This window comes from Apteryx mantelli, chromosome Z, assembly GCF_036417845.1.
Source record: "Apteryx mantelli isolate bAptMan1 chromosome Z, bAptMan1.hap1, whole genome shotgun sequence".
NCBI classification, from domain to species: domain Eukaryota; kingdom Metazoa; phylum Chordata; class Aves; order Apterygiformes; family Apterygidae; genus Apteryx; species Apteryx mantelli.
Window position 1 is genome coordinate 28755358 of NC_090020.1, and position 15138 is coordinate 28770495.

Genomic DNA, 15138 nt, shown 5'->3' on the forward strand with positions numbered 1-15138 from the left:
GAAATATATTTGGCTTTGTGCAAGACATTTATAAAAAGATTGCTGTGTAAATGTTCTCATGTCTGTATATTACTGCATAGACTCAGTTACACTTGATGTGTGCAAGTTGCTGATCACATTTTTTTTTATTAAAATGCCAACATTAATTGCTTCTAATGTAGTGTTTATTTTTATGTTGTTACTGGATCTATTACTATGAAATTGCTGCCTCACAAAACAAAAAGGTGTTAAAATTGAGAATTATAAATGCAGAAATTGTCATTTCTTCAAACAATACATGGTAAGCTTGGAAGGAAGCCAAGTACCAAAACGATGGTATGCTTTTTCATCATCTATTATCCTTCTCCGGTCTCTCTCTCCCCCCTCTTGTGTTGATAAACAAAGAAGAAGAACAATGAAGTTCATGGTAAAGTGTGCTTCCTTAAATCAAGCTGTCTTTGTAAACAATTACATTCTGCATGTTGCAGGGAGGTGAGGCAATGAAGCAGCAGGTTGTGAGTGAGTAAGTAAATGAGTGCCACAGTAAAAGGAAAGGCCAGGAAACAGCAGGTTATGTGATATGTAGCATTGCTCTATTACTACAAAAAGGAATGAACAAGCATATAATCTTTGGCAGTCTTCCCCCTCCTCTTTCCCCCAGTGATTAAAATATTCTAATTAAAATGCTTTAATTTAGTACATTAGATCCCAAAGTTCAGTGACAGTGACAGAAATTACAAATTAAAAAAATCTCATGATTGAAAATGTAGCTATTCTATTCTGAGAAATTTGTATTCTGAACTAAAAAAAAGCTCTTTTCTGACACAAAATAAGTATACTCTAAACATTTGTCTGATAATCAATCTTTCAAGAATCCCAGAGCACAGCTAAAACCAGATATGAACTGATCTCTCATTTAAATATTTGGGCCTAATTAAAAATCAATATTCAATAACATCACTGAGCTCCTATCCTCTTATATATTTTTTTTCTTTGAACCTGTGAGATTTACAGTCTGTGTTTCATAACCATTTTTGCCTGACTCCTTGCTTTACTGTTCATGGATCCATCTCTCAGGAGTCCTTCTTCCTACATCTACTTGCAATCTACATCAAATTAACAAGCTTACTATTTTATGCTTTTTTTCAGTTTTTTAGTTTTAAATATTTCCTACTTTAGTTGCTTTTTATCACAATGTTTTTACAAGCATAAGCAGAAATGAATCTCCTTCAGTATGCCTTTTAAATTTATTCCTTATTCTTCGTTCTTTGAGAAGCAGATGAAGAACAATTCATGTTCTACATGACAAAACTTTTCAAAATGTATTTTTGAAGCTTCAGAAACTTCAGGGTTATATTTAATCCACTTTTGGTAAGAAATGAAAGAACAAAAGAAATAGCAATGTCCTTCTTCCACCTTAGAAGCCACTTGAGCAATAAGAACTGATAATTCCTGACAACATATATTCCAAGACAGAGTTCACATCTAACACAGAACAAGCTGCAGCTGACATTGTTCCTGTAGCTTTTTTTTTTTCAGAAACATTACTAAGCATGATTCATTCTTACTTATATTTGCATTTCCACGGGGCTTAAAATCGTTTCACTTCAATCAATTGCTGACAAACATCATCAGTGACAGGTGTCAGGGGTCTTAACTTTCCTTATGGTCATGGCATGCTATAAAAATTCCGGGATTGCTTATCAATAAAATAACTTAGCTTTAAACCTTGCAGTTCCAGGAACAAGCTAGAGAATAATTATATTGTTCCTGCCATCATGAATGAAAAGCGTTCTGGTGGCTTGGCTAAACAAAAATCTTATAAGTGCAGTAGGCCTGTGAACACATTCACTCAGGGCAAACATGACCCAGATTTTCAAGCATTATTCAGCAGATCCCCAAACCAGCAAACCGCATGGGAGTCAGCTTTGGAAGACTAACTGAAATTCAACTTGGTTTAGTCATGCTGCTAATGTTAGTTCCACCACTCTCAAACAGCTAAAACAAATTCCTGTATTTGCCTAGCCTAGGGGGAAAAATGTGATCTTTCTTCAAAAAAGGGTGCTGACTAGCAGATTTAAACTCCCCAGGAAAAGCAACTTGATGCCTTAAAAGACGTACGAGTTAGCCAGTGGCGAAAACCCTCGTATTTCCCTAGGACACCTTACGAAGTGACCACGGCAAACGGCTGATCGACCCGACCCTAACCGCCGCAAGAGCCGCGCGGCCACCCGCCCACTCCACCGCACGGCGCACGCGACTGCGCGCGGAAAACGGTCCAGCGCGCCTGCGCCACAGGTGGGGGGGTGGGAGGAAGGGCGGTACCGGAGCGCGCGCGCGCGCGCCGGGCCGCGAGCTCCGCGTGCCCTGCGCGGGGGCGGGGCACGCCTGCGTCTCGCGGGAGGGGGCGGGGCGCGGCGGGAGGTGCTATGCGCGGCGGGCGGTGCCGCTGCAGCTGGTGTGGCGCGGGGGAGGCCGGGCGCGGCACTGCGGGGGGTCGCGGCGGCAGGGCAGGATGGTGTTCGAGTCGCTGGTCGTGGACGTCCTCAATCGATTCCTCGGCGACTACGTGGTGAACCTGGACAGCTCCCAGCTCAAGCTGGGCATCTGGGGAGGTAACGAGCCGGCGCGGCGCCCGGCCGCGCGGGGGAGCCGCCTCCCTTCCCCCCCCGCCGCGGGCTTGGGGCCACCCTGCCGCCCGCGCAGAGGCGGCGGCGGCCCCGGGGAGCCCGGCCGGACCGGAGCAGGCCAGGCCCTGCCCCGCCGCGCTGGGCTCGGCGTCCGGCTGCTCTGCCGCCGCTGCACCTGCCCCACGCTTAAAAATAGTCCTGGGGGCGGGGCGGGCGCCTGCTGCGGCGCTGCCCCCGCGGCGGCGAGCTGCCGGGGGGCGGGGTCGCGCGGCGCCCGGCGGGGGCGGTTGGGGCGGGGTCGCGCGGCGTCCGGCGGGGGCGGTTGGGGCGGGGAAGGGGTCGCGCGGAGCCCGGCGGGGGCGGTTGAGGCTGGGGCGGCCGCGGGAGGGGGGAGGGGCACCGTGTGCTTCCGGCGGGGGGGCCTGCGCCGGGGGAGGTGGGTTAAAAGAAAATAATAAAATAACTTGAGTCTATACCTATCCACTTGAGTTTTATTTTTCCCCTATTAACCCGTTCTTATTTTCTTATTTTGCGTCGAAACTTAAATTGGAGAGGAAGTTTGTGGATATTGAGATCGAGCTTGACATACGGAAAGTTTCCTGCAGACTGCCCAGAGAGCTTGACACCGCCCTAGGTGCAGAACTGAGAGCCCGATTTGTCTTGAAATGAATGTGAAACTCAACTGGTTTTATTGACTTATCTTTGCCCAGAAGAAAGAAACTAGATAGAACCACTTAAGGTTTTGATAGCGTTTTTGTGTCAGTGCCATGCTAGTGGAAGTGAGCAGTCTCACCTGCAAGTAACAGTGAAATGCAAAAGGGTCGTTTCTTTTTGGTGTTGTAATATGTAAGCCTAGAATACTTCTTATGTTTCATCTTTTACATTAAAGAATCAGGAACAGAAACAGACTTTTGGGAGAGTGTGTTAGGTGTTTCCAAATGCTGTGACCAACTCCTCGTCCTAGGTGAGGTGAGCAATAGTATGTAAAAATAAATTAGTCCAAGTTCTGAAGGGAGCAAGGTATTCTGATTAAATGTGCTGTTTGGGATTCATTTGGTAATGTATGTATGAGAAAACAGGAATTAAGATCTCTCCTTCTGGTATGTCTGGGAAAGGTAAGATAGCATAAAGTAACTAAGATGCATAAAATTAACAGATGTGTGTATAGTGACCACTTCTACGCAGAATTAATTGTACTTTCCAGGTATCTGCAGCATTAGTAAAAGCAAACAAACAGCTGAAGTCTTTTTACTTGTGTGTCCGTATGTCTGTAGGTGTGAAGCTAGCATCCTTAAGCTATTTCTTACCTAGAATTCCTTTCTTAGGTATTCGTATCTTGAATTAGATTCTGGAAGCTTCTCCTGGATTTTATTTGCATCTTGGACATTTTTGATTCATTCTTCTGTTTTCCAAGATAGTGTCTTTGGTTTCATCTCTGCTGTAATCTTCCTTCAGACAGTCAAGGCATTTGTGGGATCTCTGCAAAGTTCAATCTCTATACAGAGTTTTAAAACTGCAACAACACATGTAACTGCTAGAGAGAAAGAATTAGTCATTTATCCATAGCATTAGCTAATTTAGCATATTTATTAGGGATTATTTGCATCCTAATTGAAAGAATTGAGTTATTGCATCTTTTGGCAAAAAAGATGTCAAACTAATTGTTTGATTTGTCAACTTAGTATTCTAGAGTCATCACTTAAAATTTCTTTATATTCGGGGAAAGCAAGCAAAATTTTTAAGGTAAAACATAGAACATTCTGTAAAAGCTTTGGACAACCATTATATGCTACAAAAAGTTAAAAGCTTGTATTTTTCCTGCTCTGCAAAATCTCATTTGAGATTTGGCAGTTTATGATTGTAGAAGGCAATTCTTAACGAGATAAGAGCATGTTTGATTCCTTGCTTTTTTAACTAAATAGATATCAATATTCTTTACTTTGGAGTTTTGATGTTCAGCTGTTATGCTTTATAAACACGTGGAGCTTAACTTCAAGGTTTTCTATAATTTTCCCTTTAAATATTTTTAATATTTCAGAGGCTTTAGAACATCTTTTCTTTATATGAAACGCTTTTTTCCTCAGAACAGTGCCTTTGCTCTGGAATGAAATTAGTTTTTCTCTTTACAATTTGTATACTTGCATAGCATGGAAACTGATGTATGAAGCTATGTCTTGTTCTGAAGTTCCCAGAACTACAGTGCAACATTCCTGAAACATCGTCTGTAGAAGGGTAATTTTTGATGGTCCACTGCATCATGCTTTCCCTTGTGCATGCAACTTAAACTGTGCTTAATGGTGTGTACATCTGCAATATTTATTTCATTCCAAAGGTTTTGGAGGATCTAAAACATGCATTCATCGAACTAAAGGGTTACTACTGTCTTTCTATGTAGGCCTTCATTGATTAGCACATCCCTACTGTTGCGGGGGTCTAATGGCTTAATGTGTTGATTTCATTGGTTTCCTAAATTACTGTTGCAGAACTACATTCGTTTGTTCACTCGTTCCATCTGTCTGTCTGTCTGTCTCTCTCTTAGTTTTAGAAAAGTGGTGCAATTCTTTGTCTTAATATTTTGTGTAAAGTTAATGCCTTTCAGGCATGATTTCAAATATTTAGGCAGTGATTATCAGCAAAGTTGTTCTTGCCGTAACAAATAGCCAGTGCTTTCTGAATGCCTCAGAGTACTGCACAGATGCTATATATTTGTCTCTTAAAATTTAAAATATATACTTTTTCACCTCTGAATGATTAAATACCCAAGGGAGTGTTTTTTAGATGCTGTACTGAACAAATTATGTCCAACTTGTATTTTATAGTTAGCCTTTTAGATTAAGGTTGATAACCTGTTGTGGATAGATTGTGAATGTATAAAGTTTCCAAATTTATAGAAGAGGAAGCTATATTAATGAACATGCTTAACATTCATTTCAGTTTTGCATGATGAGAGAATTCAATATGTCATAGGAAAGCTATTCAAATTCAGTCTGTGTTGTAAAGTTATGTAACACTGCTCCTAACAAAATACATGTACAGTGTACCATTACTTTAGTAATGTTATAAAATATGGGGTTTTTGTTCACAAGAAACCTCAGATTGAAGGATAAAAATGCAAACTGTCTCAATATTAAAGAAATATTGGAAACTCTAGAAGCAGTCTTGGTTGAATTGCAAGAAAGAGCTCAGTGACCTGAAATCTTTAGACAATGCAGAAAGTAGAAAGCAGGTCAAACTATAAATGTGAAAAGGTAATTTGAACATGCAGGGCCAACATTTAAAAGGCCAAGGCTCAGATACAAATATAACAGGGAACAAAATCATGTTCATTAAGAACTTCATTAGTATGAGGCCAAATAAAAAAGTTAATCTGTTAAGTAGCTGTGAAGGAAAGCTATTGGATGGATGGTGCTGAGAAGGCCAGCGTTTCAAACCTCTTCTTGTTCTGGTCTTCACTTACACAGCTTTCAGTGGGCTACATTAATGAATGTATAAGAACTTTGCTTAGAGAAAGCAGATTAGATGAGAGTTTAGATAAGTTATATATTTTCAAATGTTCTAGATCTGATGCAGTTATATCTGAAGGGATGTTTGAAGCAGTCTGAGATGTTGACAGTTATCTTTGAGGAAAGATAACTCCATGCAGTGGAGCATGCAGGTTAGGTTTCTAGAAACTATGAGAGAGCAAACAGTTGTTTCACCGAAGCCCATGAGGCTACTATTTTCTTTTGACTGAGTCTAAATAACTTTTCAGTGTCTTTGTTTGACCCTCTGAACTGCACTTTAATATACTTAATTCTTGTTGACTTGGCACCCCTACTTACTAGATAATGTCTCAAGCATATCTTACTTAACACAGCTTGTTATTAGGGCAGCTATGCTAGTTGGACTATCTAGACAGACATTTGACACAAGTTTATGGGTACCCAAATGCTTCTTACCTACTTTTTCCAGCTACACCTATTGTTCTAATAAAAGACTACTTCTTTTACATACCTTGTTCTTTGGAAGATAGCTGTTGTAGGCCGTTCAGGCTGTCTTTAAAAATACCTGTGAGTGACAGTGGATCATAATTTTTCTATTAAGATTAATCTGATGGACCTCTATCATGAATAAGAGAATGCCCTTTGAATAAGAAAATCTGTTTCTTGTTCCATAAGTATCTTGTGATGTGTTTGCAAAGAACAAGTGGAAAGGAAGCAAAACAATATTGAAAATGGTTTTCAAAATGCAGAGCAAGTATTCTTTACTGTGCTGACTGTTCTAAGGAAGATGCAGTCCAGATTGCTGATTTGAATTGATGGTTGGATCCATTATAGAAAAGCAGGGTCTCTGTGGTCCAGCCGCCCTCTCGCCTCTCATCAGCTTTCTGCCATCTCTGACGCAGAAGCCCCAAAAATGCAAATGTTGATATGTCTTTGGCAAATCAGAGAAATATTGTACTATTTGGTGCTCTGTTGCTGCTGGTGGCATTCGGTTTTAAGCAATGAAGTATACAGCTGCAGCAAACAAGGCAACTCTGATGTGTCTTAAAGAGCACAGTGCTTTGTCTCTTTCAGTATTAACTAGACCATTCCCATGAAATAGGAAGTTCAATGGTTGCTTAAATTTAAATGAATAGCAGGTATACATACCCAAAATACAACTGTCCAGTTATGGATGTGATAGTTCTTCCTATTTTATATGAAGCACCTTGTACTGTATGGATTGCTATTGTGACAGTGAATTGTCAAGGAGACTTTTCCAATTTCACCCCTTTTTAGAGTGGCTGCTGAGAAGTTGATCAGTCTGTTAAGCAGTCATATTTAGTGATGAATGTCTAATAGATGGCAAATCTGAGCGCATGCTCACTGAAGATGTGCATACAATATGTGCAGGCACACCTGAATTAGTGTTAATTTAGTGCAGATAGTTCACAAGGAAGATAACCATGCACAGACTCCAGTCCTGGGTAGTTACTGAAACAAGTGATTCTCCACATCCCTCATGGAGAACTATTGTAGAGGCTGTATTGACATCATTTTCATCTTATCTTGTCAATGGAAACTAAATTGGTAATAAACAGACTATATTTAAGACAAATTAAAGGAATTGCACCTGATTGGACATCTGGCCGGCTATTAGTGGGAATTCTACAGCATTTTGTGAAACTTTTATTTGGGTCCTAATCTGCTTTGATTCGTTTTTTGACACCTTGCGGGGCAGAGGATCTAGAAGGAGATGTTGGGGAGAGAAACAAGTGCCCAAGCCTCAGTAGTGACTTGATGCTTTTTTTATGTAGGCAGCTGGACATCCATAACAAAATGTCAGTTAGGCCTCTGTTGGAGCTGTTTAGTTCACCCTATGTATCTTATTTCCTACATCTCTGTGAGCAACATCCTTGGTAATAGGTGTTTGGTCATGCACTCAAGTTCTAACAGCTATTTTGAGTGTATAAAATTAAAACTATAAACCTGTTTATTCCAGAATTTTGGCAAATGTTTGATTTTGTTAAGTTAGTTAGAATATCCGGATGTCAGTAAAGCTAAGAAGTTGCTTCATTTGTAGCCTAAATAAATCCTAGACTGTACTATAGGTATTTATAAACATTCTGGCTTTTATTACTGCTTTGGCTGTAAGCCTACATGTTTAAAGCTAGATATTTACAAAACTCTGACTACTTATTTGGACAGGTTTTTTACTCATCAAATAAGGTTTTATCCAGGTGCATTTCTGTCTTCAAAACAACCAACCTCCCTCCCCCCCCTTCCCCTCCCACAAAACAAAGCAACCAAAAAAACCCCCCAAGATGTATTTTGAAATTTTTGCAGTTAAAATCCATTTGCAGTGCTCCAAGATAGTAAAGTTCTGTAGCTTATAATATAGTCTGTAACAGATTTTGTTCCCTTATTTCACTCCCTGTGTTTGCAAGGGCAACTTAATGTTTATAGCAGAGCACTCAGGGTATAGTGCAATTGCACTTGTAGTTTCATGGCAAGTAAAACAGCTGAGTGTGATAGAGACTGACTTTTTGCAATTAAAGAGAATACTGACTGGGTCGGTTATGGTGTCTCAAATTAGCAGTGCTAATTGGGTGACAGCTGAGGTGTAGTAATTTTTGAAATAGTTTGGGTTTAATTGCAAGAATGTTTAGTGACGGTCCTCCTTGCTCTCTCTCTCAAGCATAGGAAAGACAAAGGATGTATCAATGGACAAAACACAGTGCTTCAGTAGCCTTTTGTATGCCTTGATGGTCAATTCCATGTGGTCATACCTTCAGTTAAGCAGGGTTTGGAAAGTAGTAAGTCAACTATGCTTACTCACTGTTAGTAAGTAAACTATGACACTTTAGTGAATGTATTTCAGTAAATTTACATTAAAAATGGTGGTGACTGCAGTTTTATTAATTTATCTCTAATGTTTTTAAGTAAAACCTTTAAACTTAAGAATCATAAAACTGCAAATACGGAAAAAGGATGAAAAATGGTGAAGAATTATTTCGATGGTCCCCCTTGCCTTCCCCATCCCAGCTCTTATATGGAATTGTCAAAACCATCATGTTCGAAACAGTGTTGATGCCATTTGTGCTCAGTGCCAGCATGATGTGCCTAGGTAAAATGAGCTATACTTCTCTATCACAAAATATTTTTTGCAAGTGCCTGGGATAACAATCATTGCTCACTTTGTGGTACCTTACTTTTAGAAGCATTAGGGCTGTCAAATTATTACGGCTTAAATTACTCTGCCTCAGCTGAAATGTAGCATATTCTATGCCCTCAATAAATGCAGGGTAGTTTTACTTAGTGCGCAGTGGAAGCTAATATTCCTGTCAATCTGTGTGTATTGTAAAGTTTAAAAGCAGAACCACTAGCTCTCAAAACCAGCCCTGCATATAGGTGTTTCTGTTGAGGAGAGGCTGATAGCAGCACATGGCAGAGGTATAGTATGCTACTTCAAGCTGTTTATAAATTGTTGTGGTGAATACATTAAATCATTCAAAACCTTGCAGTACTTTGAGTCCCATAAGATGGGTGATTATTTTACCTGAGCAGTTGTTCAACAGCAATTCAGTAACTTGAGTCAACTCTTTAAGGAATGCATTTTTTAATTTTTTTGAGTCCTATTCCTCAGAATCAGTGGTACTTTTAACAGTAGTCCAATGCCATCATCAGTGTATAAATGCAAGAATATTTCTTCCTGTTGGAGCTCCTGTCTTCCCATAGATCTGCTCATTTCTAACTTGAGTCCCCAAAAGGAACAAATTATTTGGTCAATCAAATGTTCATTTGCAATTTCAAGTCACGTGCCATTACAGACATTCTGGTTTTCTGAATCTCATTTATGCCCCTGTTCAGCAGTATCAGGTATCTGTTCCATGTGCATGTGTTAACAGTATAAAGTAATTTGATGGTAATTGTTGCAGTCATTCTTGTAGAATTTGTAGAAGCCATTTCGTCAAACTATGTGCAATTTTTAAGTAATGAGTTACCTGTTTGCTTCTAATGTCAAGTTTGTAATTTAGAATATATTATAAAAACAGATCTCAAAAATAAAACAATTTTCTGTGTTTACACAATGCTGAATTTATTGTTGTCTTGAGATATTTAACAATTAGATTTACTGTAATGCTTCCCATGAACTTTCTATAAGCTTGTAAACATGTGCTAAGTGAAAGGCAAGTGTTCGTTTACCGGAGCTGTTATTCTAGGAAAAGGTCACGATTCAGGCTTCCTGGATGATGAAGTCTGAGGTGTATGAAATAATAGGACTTTACATTCATTTAATTCACTGCTGGTCAGCAATTTAATCACCTGCATAGGATTCCATATAGGACTCAGTTTCAGTTTTCAGCATCTTGCTGGCCTATAGACAAATAGGACATTTTATATAAATATGTAGTGTGTTTAATTGAACTAATTTTGATAATTTTAAGGTAGTATATTGTAGAGCTGGCATGAAAACAGAAGGAGCTGATGAAGAAGTGTTGCTATTTTTTAATGATGATTTTTTTTCTCGAAAGTATCCCATCATTGCTCTAACTGATGCTAGCAGTAGGGCTACCTAACATTTTTCTTACTGTGTCAGATCGACCTTTTCTGAGACAGCTGGTTCACAGCAATTTTACCATAACTTGCAAATGTAAGATTTTCTTTAGGGCTAAATAGTTGCTGTAAATGTAACATTGTAGTATGGCTTATAGTCTTTCCACAAGCATAGGAAGCAGATGGCTGAGGAAAAAGAAGCAAATTTTTAATTTCAGATGGCTTCTTATAAAATGTGGCAGTCATTTCCAACCTTTTTACTTTATGGAATCTGTTTTTTTTTTTTCCCCCTCTCATGAAAGCTCCATGGGAAAGTCTCAAAGGGAGGTTGTTGTGTAGCATATAGGAACATTGTATTCTTAATCATCCTTCATGGCTGTTTTGTGTAATGTGTGGGTACCTTTCACCCTAAAGACTTGGAGAACCACAGGTCAAAGACCACAGATTCAGACTTCAAGATATTTAACATGCATCACTACAGACTTGCTGAATTTTAGTTTTACCTGTTGGCTTCTTGACTTTTAGGAGCTGTAGCACTGAAGAATCTTGAAATAAAAGAAAATGCGCTGGTAAGTGAATAAAAATAAAAATAGCACTGTTGTAAAAACTGATTCTTGGACAACATATTGGGTTGTACCTGCTCTTTTCTGTTCCTATTTTAGAATACACGACCTTTTAAATCAAAACTTACTGGTTTTTTTCCTGCTCTAGAAGCAGCAAGTTGGGAAGAGTCACTAAGGCCTTGATTCTTCGTAGACAGTCATAATTACAGTTGTGTTTGGATTGTCTAATGAATTTGAGATTATAGATGAAGGTGTATACTGGCTTCACTTAGCATGTTTTGCAAAAGGAAAAAGCTCTCAGTAATTGCTTAAGGTTCCGGTCAAAAATAATACTGTAAAGCTTTTTTTTTTTTTTCCCTCTATAGATTATGAAGGTAGAAGCTTGCTGTTGGGAATGTTTTTAACCTAGCCTTGCTTAACAGTCTAAACCAATAACCAAAATCTAGCTTGTTCCTTTATATTCAGTATTTGGTGGTTAAGGGGTAAATTAGGTATTAAGGTTACCATCTTTTTTTTTTTTTTTCCCCTCCCCCTCCTTATTTGGAAAAAATTCACAAGTGGCTGAAATGAGATTAAATGTTCTAAAACGCTTTCTTTCAGAGTCAGCTGGATGTGCCATTTAAAGTTAAAGCAGGACATATTAGTAAGTTGTGTTTTGTAATACATGTTTCAGTAATGTAAAAATTAATAAATACACTTCTTTTCCTTACTCATGGGCTTAGGCATTCTAAGCAAGTAATTTTTATAGTTTTCTTGATTTGCATGTTTTGTACATTCTGAAGTTTGTTTCATCTGAAGCAACTGTAATTGTTTGAAGATGCTTCTTTCCTAGAGCTAAGATGGTAAAGTTAAAATATATGGGAGACTTGTCTAATCACTTCAGTACTAACAAGAAAAGAATCCAGTATAGCAAAGTTTAACAACTGAGCGATACTGGGTCTCTTCTGTTTTTTTAGCAAGACTCCACAAGTGATGTTGACTCCCTCTTCACCATTTATCCTCCTTCCTCTTTTTTTGCATATATGACAGGTTTTTACAGTGCAGGTTGGCTCTCTCGTAAAAATAAAATATTTCTTAAAGCACAAAGGTAAATCTAAAGACATTTTGTTTTCCTGAAACCTATTTTTGTGGCTCTGATCTCTCAGTTTATTAAAACTTGCGCTTGTATGAAGAGTGAGAGACATTGTTACCTCAGGATCCAACTCTGCCTGTACTCACAGACACCTACACATTATTGTGATCCTCCTCCACAGAAAAAGAATAAGAATTTTATATTTTAAAAATTTTGGGTTTGGCAGCATTTAACTGACCAATTATGTATGACCTGCGCATGCTCTTCTTTTTTATGAGGGTATTGCAGTGGATATGGAAGGAAGGAGAGGCTGTTAGGAAGAAAGAGTGTAATTCAAGGCAGTAAGGAGAGGAACTGTAGACTTACTAGTTCTGCTCTTGGAAAAAATTGCCTAATATTCATTTGTGTGCTGTGCAAAACGAACAAAAAACCCAAAGGACGCAAGACCCTCTGACACATATTTTTTCTCTCTGATATGATAATTCAATCTATGTTTTGTTGTTATTTTCAACTCTCTTTCTAATCTTGCATCTTTTTTCAGTCAGCTATCTAATGGTATAGCTCAACCTTTTTCTTTTGCATTTATAGGTCAACTTAACCTACAGATTCCATGGCAAAACCTTTATACACAACCTGTTGAGGCAGTTCTTGATGGAGTTTATTTGCTTATCGTGCCGACAGCCAGTAAGTCAATATAGAGGGGAAAAAAGTGAATATGGATGGGTGGGATTTCAGAAGTCTCTGTAATTGGTTGATACTGCTTTCATTAGCTTTATTCCTAGGAGATACTCTCACCAAATCCAAGTAGATAATGGGGAATAGGATGTCTTCTGGTAGTTTAAATTTAGTCTAATTTTTGGTTGTTATATGCCTATTAATAAAATGTGAAAAGAATTACTTTAGATTAAAAAGGGGAAACAGCATCTTCCAAAAAGTGTGTAAGGTTTTTGTATCTTAATTTTTTTTACATTGTGTATTTAGGCATAAAATATGATGCAGAAAAAGAAGCCAGACAGCTCTTGGAAGCAAGGCAAAGAGAACTGCAAAGAATAGAGGAAGCAAAGCAGAAAATAGCTGACCAAGGTAGGAGTGGGAAAAGCTAATAGAAGTGGCTCTGTTTCTTTATTTTTTTAATATGGCTGGGTTTTCCACTTAAATTGCTTCAGATTCATGTTTCCCTCTTGATATTTTAAACTATTAGTTACAGATTTTAACTTCTTATGGAAAGTTGTTATAACTTTGCAAAATGTTTTGATTAGTCATTGTGGTAGCTGTTAAATATTGAATATTTTTGTGCATAATATTGTTGACCTTTGGAAATCAGATGCTGTGTTGCATAGAATTGTGATTTGTTCACATTGAGTCATATATATGTGGCATCCTTACTGCAGAAGGGACATCCTCAAAATAAAAAGGTTTGAAAGATTATATGTTCTGATGTAAATAAGCAGATAAATAATAATCCAAGAGCCTTATGTCATATCTTGCCTAAGTTACCTCTTCTCTGATAAGAAACAATTTAACCTGACTTACAGCAGCAAAGAACTTTTATGATTGCACCATTTTAAAGCTTCTGTTTAGTTTATCTGGAATATGTTAAGTCTTATCATCTTAAATTGAAATTTTGATATTAAAAAATGTACTGACCACCTTGAACATCAGTTTGTGCAAGTAATACTTTTGAATAACCTGGTTATTCATGCATCAGGTAATAAGTCTGAAACCCTGTAGAGTGAGGATATAAATGTTACAGAATATTCTGAAAGAATAGAGTTTTATGCAACTAGAGTACAGTGTAATAGAAAATTTAAATATCTGTCATGATGTTATTCTGCTGTATAGTTTTTATAGATGTGAATGATTTCATTCTTTTGGTGTTTCTAACAACATCTGGTTAGCTACAAAACTTTATTATGTTCTTGTTTTTTGCAAACAAAACAAAAGTTTTGTTTTTAGAAGTATTTTCATTTTTAAACTAAACAGGGTAGTTTTTAAAACTATTTTAATGCAAATAAAATATTATTTTTTTTCCTTCAATTTAGATAAAGTAAAAGAAGAGAAACAAGACAGTTTTGTTGAAAAATTAGTCACTCAGGTCATCAAAAATCTTCAGGTTAAAATTTCCAACATCCATGTTCGCTATGAAGACGATGTAAGTACTTTTGTGTATTTTAACGTACAGGGTTGGGTACTATAACATTAAACTAGGAACTGGGCTGTATTTTCCTCCTCCTCTTGCTTTCCACATTGAGAGAATCCTACTAAAATTTTGTAAGTTAACTTAAAAATGAAAACAGATAAAAATGTTGTACCACAGCATAAAGATATTTGTCTGGATATGGTTGGATACATAGAGGATAAAGCTGTCAGATCTTTGCAAGATATATATATTTTTATATATGTGTGTGTGTGTGTGTATATATATATATATATATATTTTTTTTTTTTTTTTTTGCTTTAAGCTCTTTATTTTCAAGTCTAAATTTTGAGCATAAGATGATGCTTTTTTTTTGAAATTTTTTTTTTTCCACCTCCATTAGATCACAAATCGGAATAACCCCTTGTCATTTGGGATTTCACTTCAGAATCTGAGTTTACAGGTAATATATATTTTCATCTAAAAGCATCTGTTTTACGTTGATGTATACTGATACTTAAGTCATATTGATGTTCCTTCTGGTAACATATTGTCTAATGAAAGAATACCCATAATCCTGAGCTATGCAAAATGGTAACTACTTGGTTTACCAAATCCAACATAAATATTGGGGGTGGTTGCCCCTAAAATGCTGGGGGAAAAAAAATGAACCTGCAGAAAGAAATTTGTATTATTCTGCCTGCTGCACTTCTTGGTTGCCAGCCATCTGTGCTGGAGT

At 37.7% G+C, this 15138-nt stretch overlaps 1 protein-coding gene across 1 annotated transcript in view; it reads left to right on the top strand.

Moving 5' to 3' along the window:
• The first annotated feature begins 2460 nt into the window (after positions 1–2460).
• Positions 2461–15138, top strand: part of VPS13A (vacuolar protein sorting 13 homolog A) — a 124575-nt gene continuing 111897 nt past the window's right edge. The window contains exons 1-7 of the mRNA XM_067315406.1: positions 2461–2594; positions 11153–11196; positions 11791–11833; positions 12851–12946; positions 13244–13345; positions 14305–14414; positions 14803–14862. Coding sequence (XP_067171507.1) covers positions 2495–2594; positions 11153–11196; positions 11791–11833; positions 12851–12946; positions 13244–13345; positions 14305–14414; positions 14803–14862 — 555 coding nt within the window. The 5' untranslated portion in view covers positions 2461–2494. The remainder of the gene's footprint in view (positions 2595–11152; positions 11197–11790; positions 11834–12850; positions 12947–13243; positions 13346–14304; positions 14415–14802; positions 14863–15138) is intronic.